The following is a 13,005-nucleotide window of genomic DNA, read 5'->3' on the forward strand; positions in this document are numbered from 1 at the left end:
TCTTTTTAATAAAATAATTTTCAAATAATGCTGTATAAATATATCAATCAAATAAATCCGTTCTGTACTTGTGTAAACACAGTTCAGGTCAGGTCAATGTCTTTGTTAAAACCTTGCAGTCACCTGTTTTACAGGGTAAATCCGATTAACAATCTGTCAGCGCTTTGACAACTTTACACTTTTTTATTTTGCAAACGCGAACCACGTCCGGCCTCGTAACCTGTTTGTCCCTTCGGACGACTCGTCTAAAGCTTGACGTGGCATCATTGGTAGCGCAGCTAGCGCTTCGAAGTCTCCGCCTTTATCGGTCCAGCGCGGAGTAAAGTCTCTTTTATGGGTTTAATCCTCCATTAATACAGCGCACCGATCATGTTTACGCTCTCGGAACTCGTCGTGCTCCTCAGCGCGATGTCTTACACGGCGAGCGGCTATTTCGTTAGCATCGACGCTCACGCGGAGGAGTGTTTCTATGAGAGCGTCAACTCGGGCACGAAGATGGGCCTCATGTTCGAGGTCGCAGAGGGAGGATTTCTGGACATCGACGTGGAGGTGGGCTTCTAAAACACCTCTTCTGTTCATAAATGTCATTAACAATTAAGCCTAGCCCGCTGTGGTGGGGGTCGCGGGCTGCCCGCGCCAGATGGTTCATGAAGCCGGAAGTGCATTGCTGGCTGTTAGTGATTTAACAATGCTTACACACTAGATTGTATATTGTTTTAATGTAAGGTATTTTATGTTTTGATAACGTTTAGAGAAGGTTCGAGGTGCTCTTCCTTTGCTTCCACCAGATGGTTGTTAAACACACATACTGTGGTATTACTGTGGTTTATTGTTTCTGGTATCATATATAATCCAATAGTTTGCTTGTTACTATAAACCATACTGTACTGTGCTTTTGTGTGTGTGCATGTATATATAATGTTTGTGTGTGTATAATGTTAAGTGTGTGTGTGTGTGTATATAGTATTTGTGTATGTGTTTAATGTGTGTGTATAAATGCATGTATATGTGTGTGTTTACATTGATATATCTCTCACACACATAGATATTAACTCGGACAGATGTGTTGATAGTTTGACACCTGCAGATGTACTTCACCTCATGTGTGTATATATATATAAATTGTTTGTCCTGAACAGATAACCGGTCCGGACGGGAAGCAGATCTATAAAGGAGACCGGGAGTCCAGCGGGAAGTATTCTGTAGCCGCTCACATGGACGGAATCTACAAGTTCTGCTTCAGCAACAAGATGTCCACCATGACCCCAAAGATTGTGATGTTCACCATCGACATCGGCGAGGCACCCAAAGGACAGGACATGGAGACAGAGGGTGAGCGTGAAAACTGATCCAGGGGTTTCTGGGAACTTTGTTTTCCATTGAGTGCTCTCTTTGGCTCCAGATGGTAGGGTTCCCAGGGTCTCGGAAAACCAGGAATCTTTCGGGAAACTGGAAAAGTCATGGAAAATAAAATATTTGTGGAAATTTCTATAATGAATGTCAGGTTTTCGGCCTAGTTCTAAAATATTTTGGTGGCCTTGCAATTTGTTAATTTCTATATATCAGGGTTATTATAGTAAAAAATAATTGATTGAAATGAATAACTTATACTCAAATATAAAAAAGTAAATAATTTTAGCTTTAAAAAAAACTATATAGGCATATTTAAAAGAAAAAAAATAATTAAGCTAACAATTACTAAAACTTTAGCTGAAATTAAAAATATTAAAATAAAAACGAATTAAAAATAAGTTAAAATTATAACGTTGAATTTACATGCTGCAAATGCAGAAATGCTTGCGTTGATATAATCATTGATTTAAATTGCTATTCATTTATTTTCAGCTCATCAATAATTAAAACTGACAGTAAAATTAACACAACTGTAGACATATAACACAAAAATGTAACCAATAAAATTACTTGAACTAGTTAATTTAATTAGGAAAATAATCAAATAAATGGAAGCTATAATTGTATCTCAATTCTGAAATGACTATATTTTTTATTTAATTATTAATAATAATTTTTTTTTTTTTTAGTACTTATACAGTGCTGAAATTGATTTAACTTGTTGTTGTTTTTTGCCTGTAATGTACTTTCTTCCCTGTTCAGGAGGCGGTGACACCTGGGATGGTAGGAATAGACAGTTCAGTGGATGATTTTAACATCTGTTCATGTTGAGCTTTAGTCTAACTGCATCTGCACTTAAATATGCATCTGTGTGTATAAAGATTTCACTGAATCCTAAAGAGAGTTATGTGTGGAGTTTGTTTTACAGAAATAACAGGAATGTCTGTGTTTTATCATAGAAGAGGTTGTTTTGAAGTTCTCATTGCTTGTTTTGGATTTTTAACTGAAGTCTATTCTGGTATTTATCATTTATGCTTTATACAAAAGTGTTTTTATTGATTGAAACAAAAAACTAAAGCTGTTTCTCACAGATGGTTCCAAACTTTTCTTCTGCTGTTTGTAAAAACTGGTTTTGTATTTGCATGCTACATAAGTAGAAATGTAGGTAAGATCATTATGAGTAAATTGCGATTGATTTATTTCCAGCTCATCAGAATAAGCTGGAGGAGATGATCAATGAGCTGGCGGTGGCCATGACGGCGGTCAAACACGAGCAGGAATACATGGAGGTCCGAGAGAGAATACACCGCGCAAGTAAGACATCCGCTCGGATCATGTCACCAACGCTGCTGTGGTTGACACTTAATGAGCAATTATTATTTTGCAGGGTTTTTAAAAACTGTGTACCTATGTGCATTTTTTTATTATTCAATCCCTTCAATTTTTGCTTTGCATGAATCCAGCTGTAATGTCGATATTTATATGGCCTTTAGAATTTTTTTTTTTTTTTTACATTGACATGAACCCAGCTCTAATATGCATGTTTTTTTTATGTTTTTTTAATTATTATTTTCATTTTGGCATTAGTGGTAGAGAATTGTTAGCAGCGCAAAAGGTTGTGGGTTCGATTCCCAGGGAACACACATACTGGTTAAAAAAATATATAGCCTTGGATAAAAGCGTCTGCTAAATGCATAAATGTAATTGTTCATTAATCAAGCTATAATATACATGTATATGTATGTATGTGTGTATATATATATATATATATGAACAAAAATTTGTTTAAATGGACATTGGAATATATATATATGGAATTATTTATTTTTTATTTTAGCATGACATGAGTCTAGCTAAAATGCATATTTAAATTGACTTGGGAAAGAAAAATATATATATAATATTTATGATTATTTTTTTCTGAAAACAAATTCCTCGTGTGTGTAAACATGCCTATTTGTGTGTAAAGCACATTCTATTATTACTCTTTGAATTCATTCTTTATCTGTTTTTAGCCTGTGTATATTAACCTGCTGTCTGATTGTGTCTGTGTCCTCTAGTCAATGACAACACGAACAGCAGGGTGGTGCTGTGGTCCTTCTTTGAGGCTCTGGTGCTGGTGGCCATGACCCTCGGACAGATTTACTACCTGAAGAGATTCTTTGAAGTGCGGAGAGTCGTATAAAACCCTGTCTGTGTTCCACAACATCAACACATCGAGTCCAGTTATACGAATTGGATCTCCAATTCAACAGAGATGGGAAGAACCTGGTGGTTCGCTAGTCCTCCAGTCTTAGTTTTGATCTTTATTTGCCCCAGTCGTAGATCTCTTTATTATTTGTTTGGTAAAGGGTGCGATTTTGAATCGTTAATTTGTTGAGTTTGTTTTAGCCCCAACGTCTTTTTATTTTCTTGCTTGGTATTTCTTTTTCAGTACTGTTACGATTGCACATGACTATGAGAATAAGGTGATGATGTGGTGTGAACATGGTTTAAGATTGTAAGGAATTATCATTATGTAATAAATCCATCAGATGATGAACAATGTTGAGAGTGAATGGAAGCACATTTCATGCTCACGATCACATTTAGTCATGCTGACGACCTCCAAGGCACATATTTAAACCTGATTCTGGTAAAGCTTTTGCAGATTTTCTGGTGTTTTATAAATGTTTCTTTTCTTTCTCTATCTCCAGTCTCTTCACACGGGAGGGACTCTGTAGTTTTGTACCATTTTTTTTTTGTCTAAACCAACTCTTACATTAAAGAAAATGCTAAAGGATTTGGCAGAGGCTACTGTTGAACTGATGATAAAACTGTATAAACCTCTGAAGTTCAATAAATATGTTTGTCAAATATGGATTTGATTTAATAAACATGAAACGTGTTCTTAAAATGTCTCCTTTTTATCATCTGTGACTGTGTAGATTTGGATGCACAACATGGAAACTTGCAGAAACATTTCCGCCTCAGTCTTACTGCCATGTATTTGAGATTTTGTGTTTTTATTATTATTATTTAATCATGTATAACTGATTGTCCAGTATAATAAATCATCCTGGGACTCAGACATTGATGTTTGTCCTCTGTAGAAGATATCATATTTTAATGAATTTCTGTCCTGTACAGAGCATATTTAATGCTTTTCAGAGATATCAAATGTTTGGAGGTTTGACATTAAACACTCCCTCTTGTTCTGATATTGACAGAATTATCAAATTTAGCACTCTTACGGAAAAATGATAATGTTATGTAGTTATTTAAATCAGACAAATTTTCAAATTGTTTCTCCATGAATACATATCTCAGATAATATAATGGTGTTTCAAATCCTAATATGACTTTTTGTTACAAAACAAGGCATAGTTTTCATGCATGACACCAGGAAAAACATCATGTTAATCAGGCATTTGTGGAAAACACAAGTCAACAGGGTAAGAAACTATAGATCAATATTCCCATGAAATATGAGATATTATGAAAATGCTGCTTTGTTATTTCTACCATTATTACACTTCTTTTTTTTCCAATATGGTTTGCCCCAAAAACACATTAATATGCTAATTAAATTAAATGATACATTTTACAATTTATGGATATTTTACATACATATTGCATAAAGTACAAAAAGTATATAAAATCAGTGTTATATCTCTCATATCGGTGTCCTACAGAAGGCGATGCGGAACGTTTGTTGCTGCCGCTTGTTTCCTGTTCGGAGCGTATTTCGTGTAGCGCACTTCTTCTCCTCATGTGTTTACTTTTACGGATCAGACTCTTCTAAACTAATAAACGATGGAGAACTTTAGCGATGGAAAATGGGAGAGTTTGCCAGTTAAATTACATGACAGCATATTACAGACTCTTAAAGAGCTGAAATTTACATATATGACTCCTGTTCAGGTATTAGTATTCCCGCTGGCTGAACTCGCGTGTTTCACATAATATTATTCGCATTGTATTAACTATTATTTCTCGATTTCAGTCTGCCTGCATCCCTCTTTTTATGAGTAATAAAGATGTGGCTGCTGAAGCCGTGAGTATTTAACCATATGTTTATTTTTGTATCAACGCGACAACAGTCTGCATTCTGCAAATAGTTTTTTGTTTTTGTCTTTTGTGCTCATCAGCGCTGCATATGTTTAATTAAAAATACAGTAAAAATTCCGAAATATTTCTACAATTTATAACAACTGTTTTCAATTTGAGTACATATTAAATTATAATTTATTCCGATGATATCGGAATTTTCTCAGCATCATTCCACCAGTCTTCAGTCTCACGTGATTCTTCAAAAATCATTCTAATATACTGATTTACTGCTTAAGAAACATTTATCATTATTATCCATATTGCAAAAAGTTTTTGCTGCCTCACATTTGTCAAAACTTTGATATACTACCATCCAAAAATGTGACTTTTTTTTTTCAAAAACATTATTAATCAGAATCATTCCAAAGTGTATACCGTAATATTTAATGTATTTCAGGTGACTGGCAGTGGGAAAACCCTAGCATTTGTGATTCCTGCATTAGAAATCCTCTTAAAACGAGAAGAGAAGTTAAAAAAGATGCAGGTTTGTATTTCATACATTTCATTTACACTATCTTCTTCTTCATCAGATGCTTGCGTTGCATCAGTGTCATTCATTTCTATTGTAATGTGTTTTCAGGTCGGTGCGTTGATCATAACACCCACCCGTGAACTTGCTCTGCAGATCAGCGAGGTGATGGGACGATTTCTGCAGGGATTTCCTCAGTTTAGGTGAGATTAAAACATCTTCTGTACTGTCTGATAGTATCAGCCTGTAAATTTGACAAATGATGTGTCTGTATTTAGGCAGATTCTTTTAATTGGTGGAAGCAACCCTATCGAGGACGTAGAGAAGTTTAAGACTCAGGGGTGAGTATATGCACTGCTCTTTTCTAAAACTAAATCTGGAAACTATAATGTAACAAATGCAATGTTATGTGCACTTGGTAGAGCTAATATCCTTATTGCGACCCCTGGGCGACTGGAGGACATGTTCAGGAGGAAGGCCGATGGGCTTGATTTGGCCACCGCTGTGAAGGCTTTAGACGTTCTTGTCCTGGATGAAGCAGACAGATTGCTTGACATGGGCTTTGAAGCCAGGTAATGATCTCCAATCATCAGCCTGTCAGATAACAATCAGAAAACATTTAAAATAGTATGCAATAAAACATTTAGTTTTACATTGCTTGGCAGCTGAAGCACACTTTCTATTGAGTCTGCATCACTTTTGTAATAATAATAATATGCATTGGGTGTTTAAACATGCATAATTAGCATATTCACACATGAAATAACAATCTCTGTATATAGTGGGTATACCATGGTTTTACGAGATTATTCAATAAGTATAGCACTAGTCTCCATTCGTTTTTGAATATATTTGCTCTATTTTTAATGTTTTAGTTTTTAATGTTTCTAGTTTTAATGTTTTTAAAGAAATAAATATAGAGGTGTAAATTGTTTACTATGTTGAAGTCCCCTCAAAATAAATGTAAGACATTATTGATAATAAAAATATTATTGACCTAAAATATAGTACATTTAAAGGAATAGTTCACCCAAACATGAAAACCTGCTGAAAATGTACTCACTCTCAGGTCATCCGAGATGAAGGTGTTTCTTCAGCAGATTTGGAGAAATGTAGCATTGCATCAGTGTCTCACCAATGGATGCTCTGCAGTGAATGGGTGCCGTCAGAATGAGAGTCCAAACAGCTGATAAAAACATCACAATAATCCTGATTCACAACTTTTTCATTAGAGAAAGAAGTATTATGCTTTATGGACTCTTATTTTGTTATGAATTTAAAAGGCCTTGATAGATTTGTTTCTTACAAACACACAGCTTTTGTCTTCTCAAGATATTAACTGATGGACTGGAGTGCTGTGGGTTATTGTGATGTTTTTATCAGCTGTTTGGACGCTCATTCTGACGGCACCCATTCACTGAAGAGGACCGCCAGCATCACAAGTTATGAAAACAACTCAAAGTTAAGAATAACCTTGGGTTAAAGAGCTAATGCAGCCTTTTTTCTTGGCCTCCACAGTTTAAACACTATTCTGGGGTATTTACCCAAGCAGCGGCGCACAGGGCTTTTCTCGGCCACACAGACTCAAGAGCTGGAGAAGTTGGTGAGGGCTGGTCTGCGCAACCCTGTGAGAATCACAGTGAAGGAGAAAGGTGTGGCGGCCTCAAGCGTGCAGAAAACACCAGCCAGACTCAGCAATTATTACACCGTGAGTCAGCACGGACTCATTCACTCATGCACATCATAGCTGCTCTGTTAATTATGAGATTTTTTATGAGACCTTTAATTCACATTCTCATTATGAACGAGTTGAGTTGGCAGTATTAACTTGTCTGAACTAATTCCCAGTTTTTTGGTGGGGGTTATTTTTGTGAATGTTTTATCCACGCTGTGCAGATCTGTCGGGCTGAGGAGAAGTTCAACGCTTTGGTGGCGTTTCTCAGGCAGCACAAACATGAGAAGCAGCTCGTGTTCTTCAGGTTTGTTAGACTGATTTTGCCACGATACGTTTGGAATCATTAGGATTCTTTTGAATGTTTTAGAAAGAAGTCTCTTCTGCTCACTAAGGCTGCATTTATTTGATCAAAATAAAGTGAAATCTTTTTTTTATATGATTACAAATGAAAAAACAAATTATACATAAACTGACTATATTGTAAAATGTAATTTATTTCTGTATTTTCAGCATCATTTCTAAAGTATTCAGTGTCACATGATCTTCAGAAATCTTTCTAATATACTGATTAATTTTTGATTATTGTCAGTGCTGAAAAGTTTTCACCCCTGGTGACTTTTTTTTCCAGAATTCTTATATTAGAAAATTCAAAAGAACAGCTTTGTAAAATTATAATTTTTTTTTCACTTTTGACCAATTGAATGCATACTTGCCAAATAAAAGCATTTTCTTTTTTTATTTAAAGACAAACTTACCCCAAACCTTTGAATCACAATAAAAAAAAAACTAATTTTCAAAATTGATAATCAGAGATGTTTCTTGAGCAGCAAATCATCATATTAGAATGATTTCTGAAGATCATGTGACACTGAAGACTGGAGTAATGATGCTGAAAAATAAATAGCATTATACATTATTTTCAAATGGAAAAGTTATTTTAAATTGTAATATTTCACAATATTACGGGTTTTACGGTTTCAGATACTTGAGATAAAAAAAAATTAAAATCTCTATCAAATAAAAGCCTTGTTGGGCATAAGAGGCTTTTTACAAAAACATAACAAAATAATAAAAATCGTAATTTATTTGAACTTCTGGTCAGTAGTGTAAATCTTTCTACACACTCATTAGTGTAAAGGATATTGTTCTCTGTATCCACAGCACCTGTGCCTGTGTAGAGTACTTCGGTAAAGCCCTGGAAGTCTTGATCAAGAACGTCAGCATCCACTGCATCCACGGGAAGATGAAGCATAAACGAAACAAGATCTTTGCAGACTTCCGGGCACTAAAGAGGTAATGCAATGTGATGCCTTTCTAGCTATTTCCAAAGAGGAAGTTAAAGATCAAGCGTACGAATAAATGCATTATGCATGTGTGCAGTGGGATTCTCGTGTGCACAGACGTCATGGCCAGAGGCATCGACATACCAGAAGTGAACTGGGTGCTTCAGTACGACCCACCGAGCAGTGCAAGGTGACCAGGACATTCATCAACACACTTGAGCTCAGAAGCATGTACCTTTGAGTCTTTACTACTTTCACTAAGGCTTGGAATAGTTTATTACATCATTTATTTTATGCTGGTGTTACAGTGCCTACAAGTCCTTCTATTCATGTTACTCGTACTTTATGAATCAAACAAACCCCTAACATTCAGTTTTAAACTTCAACATACATAGATATTTATTTATTGTATTTTTTTTAGATAAGGACAGTACATAAAATTTCATTCCAGCCAAAAAGCTGATAAAATATGCATTGAGAGTATGTAGATAAGCACTACTTTACTAATATAATATACCAAAAAAACAATATCTTTTTCAAGGTTACTCCTGACTCTAGCAACATATTAAACTGAAGAAATAAAACAATTTATTATATAGGCATATAACTGTGCTTAACCATAATTATGAAATGCTTCATGTCATCTTCTGCTTTTATTTTAATCAGTATCAGTAAAAATACAAAATATTTGAATCTGTTTACATAGTAAAACATTATTATTCTAAGGACTTTGATTTTAATCAGTGCATTTCAGATAGGTGTTATTGTTAACCAAAACTAATTTAAAAAAATGTTTTTCGGTATTGAAATAAAGCTAAACATAAATATTAGATGCAAAACTGAAACAATGTAGATGTTTAAATTCAAATGACTGAAATAAATTAAAGTTATATAGAAATACGAAAGATAAGCAAAAACGAATGACAAGCACATAACAAAATTACTAAAATCTAAATGTATATTACATAAATACTGTAATTTTATATAAATAATATTGGATAATACTACTGTTTTAAGGTGACATTATTTGCATATCTTATGCATATTGCACATTTTTCTAATCAGATTTAATGCTCCTTCCATTAGTTCCTTTGTGCATCGGTGTGGAAGAACCGCACGCATCGGAAACCAAGGCAATGCACTCGTCTTTCTTCTGCCAATGGAAGAGTCGTATGTTAATTTCTTGTCCATTAATCAAAAGGTAAGTCAGAGAGAAACTTAATTTCATATACAAATGAGATGGAGTTTTTATGGCATTTATAAATAATCAAATAAAAATACATTTAATTCATGCATTTAGCTGCATTCTCTCTATTTTTTTTTTTTTTTTGAGTAATGTGTTTGAGTTTAAGTGGGTAAAATAGTTTTGTTCTTCTTGTCCCCAAATAGTGTCCACTTCAGCCATATCCTCCAGTGAAAGATGTGGTTGATGTTCTGCCTAAACTGAAGGCGATGGCTTTAGGCGACAGAGCGATGTTTGAGAAGGGCATGAAAGCCTTTGTGTCGTGTGTGCAGGCGTACGCCAAACACGAGTGTAGTCTGATATTCCGCATTAAAGGTGAGTGACTTCACTTTAAACCTTTCATAAGATGCATAAAGATTATTCAGCGGATTAAAATGACTTCTACTTGTACAGACCTGGATTTTGCTGCTCTGGCCCGTGGCTTTGCTCTCCTCCGTTTGCCCAAAATGCCTGAACTGAGAGGAAAGACCTTCCCAGACTTTAAACCGGAGGCCATCAACACCGACACCATCCGGTTTAAAGATAAAAACAGGGAGAAACAGAGACAAAAAAGACTGGCGGAGCTGAAAGAAAAAGAGATGCCGATGAAGAAGAACTTCATTAAGAACAAAGCCTGGTCGAAGCAGAAGAACAAGAAGGATAAAAAGAAAAGGAAAGCTTCCAAAAGAAAACTGGATGATGTATGTTAGTCTTTTTTTGTGAAACAGTAAAGAATTGGTCAAATATACTTAAAATGTACTCCCCGTCAAACCATCCAAGATGTAGATAAGTTTGTTTTTCTTCATCAGATTTGGAGAAATGTAGCATTGCATCAGTGTCTCATCAATGGATGCTCTGCAGTGAATGGGTGCCGTCAGAATGAGAGCTGATAAAAACATCACAATAATCCACAGTACTCCAGTCCATCAGTTAATGTCTTGTGAAGCCAACATCTGTGTTTTTGTAAGAAACAAATCCATCATTAAGACGTTTTTAACTTTAAACTGTTATTTATGACCAAAATATAAGTTCATAATCCACATCAAAATCCACCCGCATATTTATTTAGAACTGTTTTGGACTGTTTTCAGTGTTTGATCCATGCAAATTTCTCTCCTGATTCAGATAAGATTACTTTTTTTACTGTTGAAATTATTATTATGGATAGAGGACTCAACTTTTGGTCAGAAGGAACCGTTTGAAGTTAAAACGCCTTAACAATAAATTAGTTTCTTACAAAAAATGCAGCTTTTGTCTTCACAAGACATTAACTGATGGACTGGAGTGCTGTGGATTATTGTGATGTTTTATCAGCTGTTTGGACTCTCATTCTGACGGCACCCATTCACTACACTGATGAGACACTGATGCAATGCTACATTTCTCTAAATCTGATGAAGAAACAAACTCATCCTAATCTTGGATGGCATGAAAGAAAGTACATTTTCAGAAATTTTGGGGCTGAAGTATTCCTTTAAAATCCCAGTTGGGATATTTTTAACTATAGAAAACAGTGTTAACTGCTCTAAATAGAGTGAATAGGCTACTCCATAAAGTCTCAATGCTATATTTGTGTGGTTCCAGGAATCAGATGTTGATGACGAAGACTTCAATGAGCTTTTAAATGACACGCGTCTGCTGAAGAAACTCAAGAAGGGGAAGATCAGTGAAGAGGACTTTGACAAGCACTTGAGTTCAGCGGGCAGCTCTCGTCCCAAACGAGCAGAAGTGGACGGTTCTGATGGAGACGGAGAGTGAACTGTCATTTCCGAGGCCATATGCACCTAAATTGACTGTCATTTGACTTAAATATGCAAATATGCTGTATCAGCAGTGTTATTTTCATGATGTTTGTCTGTGTACTGTACAAGGAGGATGCATTCATTACAAATGTGCTTTTGTATTAACTATCAGTCATATACATCAATGTCCAAATATATAAAATAAAGATTTCTATGGGAAATTTAAGAGTTTTTAAGTTTTCTCTTTTTTTAATATATGATTATACATATATGATCGATATATTTCCTGTTACCAATAGTGCCCAAATAAAATAAATGTAAAAAGATCATGTTTGGCAACCACCCCAATTTTACTGTAAAAAAAAAAAAAAAGAAAATGAATCTAAATATTATTTGGAAATTAATAAATTTTTTACTACATAGTTAACATTTTCTACGAATAGCACTTTACTGGCAGATTCTTTATTTATTTATTTGTTTTCTTATTTTATTATAATTTTATTTTTAAAATACATTATTTTTTAAACAATTTATATTTTCATACTATTGTTATATAATTGCTTTTATTTTTAAATATTTTATTAATTTAATTTTTTTATATTAAATATATATATATATATACACACACTGCACTTGTGTCTTTTACGTTGACACTGAATGACACACATGACTCCTGGCTCCTGTTTAAAGTCAAAATAAATCGAAATATCATTTGGAGATTAATACGTTATTACATAGTAAACATTTTCAACTTAAAGCACTTTACTGGCAGATTCTTAATTTAGTTATTTGTTTTCTTATTTTATTAGAACTTAATTTTATTTTTTAAATAAAATTATTTTTAAATTATTTTATTTTTTAAACAATTTATATTTTTACACTATTGTAATCTAATTGCTTTTATTTTTAAATAAAATATTTTATTACCGTATTTTCCGGACTATAAGTCGCACTTTTTTTCATAGTTTGGCTGGTCTTGCGACTTATAGTCAGGTGCAACTTATTTATCAAAATTAATTTGACATGAACCGAGAGAAATGAACGAATAGAAAACATTACCCTCTACAGCCGCGAGAGGGCGCTCTATGCTGCTCAGTGCTCCTGTAGTCTACAGTACACTGAAGACATAGAGCGCCCTCTCGCGGCTGTAGACGGTAATGTTTTCTCTT

The 13,005-nt window shown here is 34.4% G+C and overlaps 2 protein-coding genes across 2 annotated transcripts; both read left to right on the forward strand.

Annotated features, from left to right (window-relative positions):
- Nucleotides 1–227: 227 nt before the first annotated feature.
- Nucleotides 228–4,249, forward strand: LOC132132238 (transmembrane emp24 domain-containing protein 2-like). Its single transcript, XM_059544574.1, has 4 exons — nt 228–549; nt 1,140–1,332; nt 2,560–2,667; nt 3,414–4,249. The coding sequence occupies exons 1-4, from the start codon at nt 370–372 to the stop codon at nt 3,536–3,538; spliced, it is 606 nt and encodes a 201-aa protein (XP_059400557.1). The 5' UTR covers nt 228–369; the 3' UTR covers nt 3,539–4,249.
- Nucleotides 4,250–5,022: 773 nt separating this feature from the next.
- On the forward strand, nt 5,023–12,045 carry ddx55 (DEAD (Asp-Glu-Ala-Asp) box polypeptide 55). The gene is made up of 14 exons (XM_059545353.1): nt 5,023–5,256; nt 5,339–5,389; nt 5,843–5,929; nt 6,026–6,117; nt 6,193–6,255; nt 6,337–6,486; nt 7,433–7,622; nt 7,811–7,893; nt 8,751–8,882; nt 8,970–9,062; nt 9,959–10,073; nt 10,262–10,430; nt 10,509–10,795; nt 11,679–12,045. Exons 1-14 carry the CDS (start codon nt 5,149–5,151, stop codon nt 11,850–11,852), a joined length of 1,794 nt encoding a protein of 597 aa, XP_059401336.1. The 5' UTR covers nt 5,023–5,148; the 3' UTR covers nt 11,853–12,045.
- Nucleotides 12,046–13,005: the final 960 nt, after the last annotated feature.

This window comes from Carassius carassius, chromosome 49, assembly GCF_963082965.1.
Source record: "Carassius carassius chromosome 49, fCarCar2.1, whole genome shotgun sequence".
NCBI classification, from domain to species: Eukaryota; Metazoa; Chordata; class Actinopteri; order Cypriniformes; family Cyprinidae; genus Carassius; species Carassius carassius.

Coding starts and splice junctions, on each gene's coding strand:
- LOC132132238 (XM_059544574.1), top strand. CDS start 370: ATGTTTACGCTCTCGGAACTCGTCGTGCTCCTCAGCGCGATGTCTTAC. Junction 1,333..2,559: donor ACAGGACATGGAGACAGAGG/GTGAGCGTGAAA, acceptor ATTTATTTCCAG/CTCATCAGAATAAGCTGGAG. Junction 2,668..3,413: donor AGAGAGAATACACCGCGCAA/GTAAGACATCCG, acceptor TGTGTCCTCTAG/TCAATGACAACACGAACAGC.
- ddx55 (XM_059545353.1), top strand. CDS start 5,149: ATGGAGAACTTTAGCGATGGAAAATGGGAGAGTTTGCCAGTTAAATTA. Junction 6,256..6,336: donor GAGAAGTTTAAGACTCAGGG/GTGAGTATATGC, acceptor TGCACTTGGTAG/AGCTAATATCCTTATTGCGA. Junction 6,487..7,432: donor GACATGGGCTTTGAAGCCAG/GTAATGATCTCC, acceptor TGGCCTCCACAG/TTTAAACACTATTCTGGGGT.